A 2650-nucleotide genomic window follows, 5' to 3' on the forward strand; every position below is an offset into this window, starting at 1 on the left:
ATATATATACTTTAGTTTTATGTAACACTTTTAGAGTGAATTAAAAAAAAAGTTTTCCATTCGAATGGTCGTGCTAGTTTTGAAAAACATCAGTTTCTTTTAAATCTTTCCTTCAAACATTTTTATCATGCACATCACACAAATTGCTATAAAAATTTACTTTACCCAAGTGTTTGTAGTTGTTATTAGAAATACCATTAAAGAACATAATGATAAATTTAGTTTTATAGTAATTATAATTATTTTTTCCCCTCAGAGCTGTTCATATTTTTTTCAACATTATAATCCAGTTGTTATTGGGAATACCCTTGGAGATGGTGCATAAGTGGTGGAGGGTTGGGCTTCTCTATCTTGCTGGTGGATTAGCAGGTGGTTACTATAACTTACATAATAATGAAGTAAATACATAAGTTGTGTTTAATATAAATAAATATTAATGTGTTACTAATAATTACCCTAATTTTGATTGGTAGAGGAATTAAATAATATTTAATAATAATTATGCTTCATTTGCTTAATCTGTTTCACACCATAACAGTTGTCTTTCATGTAATTGGTGATATTAGATAGTGCATAGACCACTACTATGTCTGCCGTATCCCAACCAGCCTGATGAGCTATGATATTGAGCCAGAAGCTCTGAATATGACAGATAAAATGTGGTTGATCTATGAATATGGCAGATAAAGTGTGGTTGATCTATGAATATGACAAATAAAGTGTGGTTGATCTATGAATATGGCAGATAAAGTGTGGTTGATCTATGAATATGACAGATAAAGTGTGGTTGATCTATGAATATGGAGATAAAGTGTGGTTGATCTATGAATATGGCAGATAAAGTGTGGTTGATCTATGAACATGGAGATAAAGTGTGGTTGATCTATGAATATGACAGATAAAGTGTGGTTGATCTATGAATATGGCAGATAAAGTGTGGTTGATCTATTAATATGACAGATAAAGTGTGGTTGATCTATTACTTACATATTGTTCTTTACTTTCAATCATAAGTTTATAAAATTACAAATTACTGCAAGACTGAACATTTCTAATCTGGTTGATTCCCTCTTCAGAGCGATGAGCGAATTATGAAACGGTTTAAAATAGCCAGAGACCAACTTACTAATTCTTAAAAAAAAATTCCTTATTTTTTCAAGTTAATTTAATAAACATGAAACATTAAATAGTAACGCTATCTCACAGAAACAGAGATTTAATTGGTATTAAATTTAGGCTTTAAAAACTAAAATGCATATGTTAAAAATGCTTTAACTGAACGGCCTAATGTTTTGTAATAGCAATCAATCTTACGAAACTTGACACATTCCAGCTGATACGAGGTCCATCCAGAAAGTCTTCAACTTCATTCTTCACTGCTTAGTTCATCCACTGTTTGTCCAGTGGTTACATATTATCTAAACTGTTTTGTATGAAAATTAATGAGAATAGAATTTATTTTGAATAATAGAATAATCAGTTGAAATAAAATATAAATTACACGTACTAAACATTTAACTGTAATCATACATGGTCTTGCTTGTTAATCACTTTCTAAATGGTGTTGTGTAAACTTGTACTAGAATGTAAAAAACATTCTCATAAAGATTAAAAAACATAGTTTTTTTTTCCCCCAATTTCTAAAATTCACCTAAGTTTTACAATTTCGTGGAGGAGTCATTGTGACAATACTTGACTCATTGACCTGGTATTAAATCAAGGCTGGATACCATTAACAACTTTATTTGAGTTATTTTTGAGCTAGTATCTGAAAATGAATATAAATTTATGATTTTATTGTACTTTTATGACTAACTTTTAGTTTTCCCCACAATAATAAAAATGTTTAGAATTGCATTATGTAAATAATTTCTGAACTAATTATTTCTTTATAAAGTCTGTGGAATGTTGTATTTTTTCAAACAGATGATGGTTGTAATAGATTAATAAATTATTACTTAAATGGAATATACGTTAATGATTTTTTCTTCATAGGATCTTTGGGTTCATCAATATCTGATCCTTCTACATTCCTGGCTGGTGCCTCTGGTGGAGTATATGCATTAATAGCTGCCCACTTGGCCAATGTTATAGTAGTAAGTTAGCTCAAACAATTAATCTTTTCAGATAGTTTGAAAAAAAAACAACCCAAGAATACCAATCACATAGTATTCAGGATGCATCTTGTGTATCCACAAGACTTTTCTTTATTATAAATATAATAAAATTTACCCACATATTAAGTTTAGAATTGTCTTTAAACCAATGTTTCATTTAAGTAATTATTCTATGTATAAAGACAGGATTTCTATAACACGTCGCTCTTATGTCACATATAAATTATCATGTCCAAGGTGTAACTTTGGCTATGTGGGCACTACAATACATTGTCTGAGCTCACATATTAAAGAGCATGCGCAAAACACAGCATATAATCAGTCATCCATCCTTCGCCACTGTTTACAGGACTGTGACACAAATGTCACTTCTAAACACTTCAACATCTTGGGGAGTGCAGATAGGAAAGAAATGCTATGCACAAAGGAAAGTTTGTGGATATGCAAGATGTAAGGAAAGTTTGTGGATATGCAAGCTGTAAGGAAAGTTTGTGGATATGCAAGCTGTAAGGAAAGTTTGTGGATATGCAAGC

At 30.6% G+C, this 2650-nt stretch overlaps 1 protein-coding gene across 1 annotated transcript in view; it reads left to right on the top strand.

Moving 5' to 3' along the window:
- LOC106466981 (rhomboid-related protein 2-like) overlaps positions 1-2650 on the top strand; it is a 36722-nt gene that overhangs the window by 14453 nt on the left and 19619 nt on the right. The window contains exons 7-8 of the mRNA XM_013927293.2: positions 257-369; positions 1996-2096. Of these exons, the coding sequence (XP_013782747.2) occupies positions 257-369; positions 1996-2096 (214 nt within the window). The remainder of the gene's footprint in view (positions 1-256; positions 370-1995; positions 2097-2650) is intronic.

This window comes from Limulus polyphemus, unplaced genomic scaffold (assembly GCF_000517525.1).
Source record: "Limulus polyphemus unplaced genomic scaffold, Limulus_polyphemus-2.1.2 Scaffold2447, whole genome shotgun sequence".
Taxonomy (NCBI): Eukaryota; Metazoa; Arthropoda; class Merostomata; order Xiphosura; family Limulidae; genus Limulus; species Limulus polyphemus.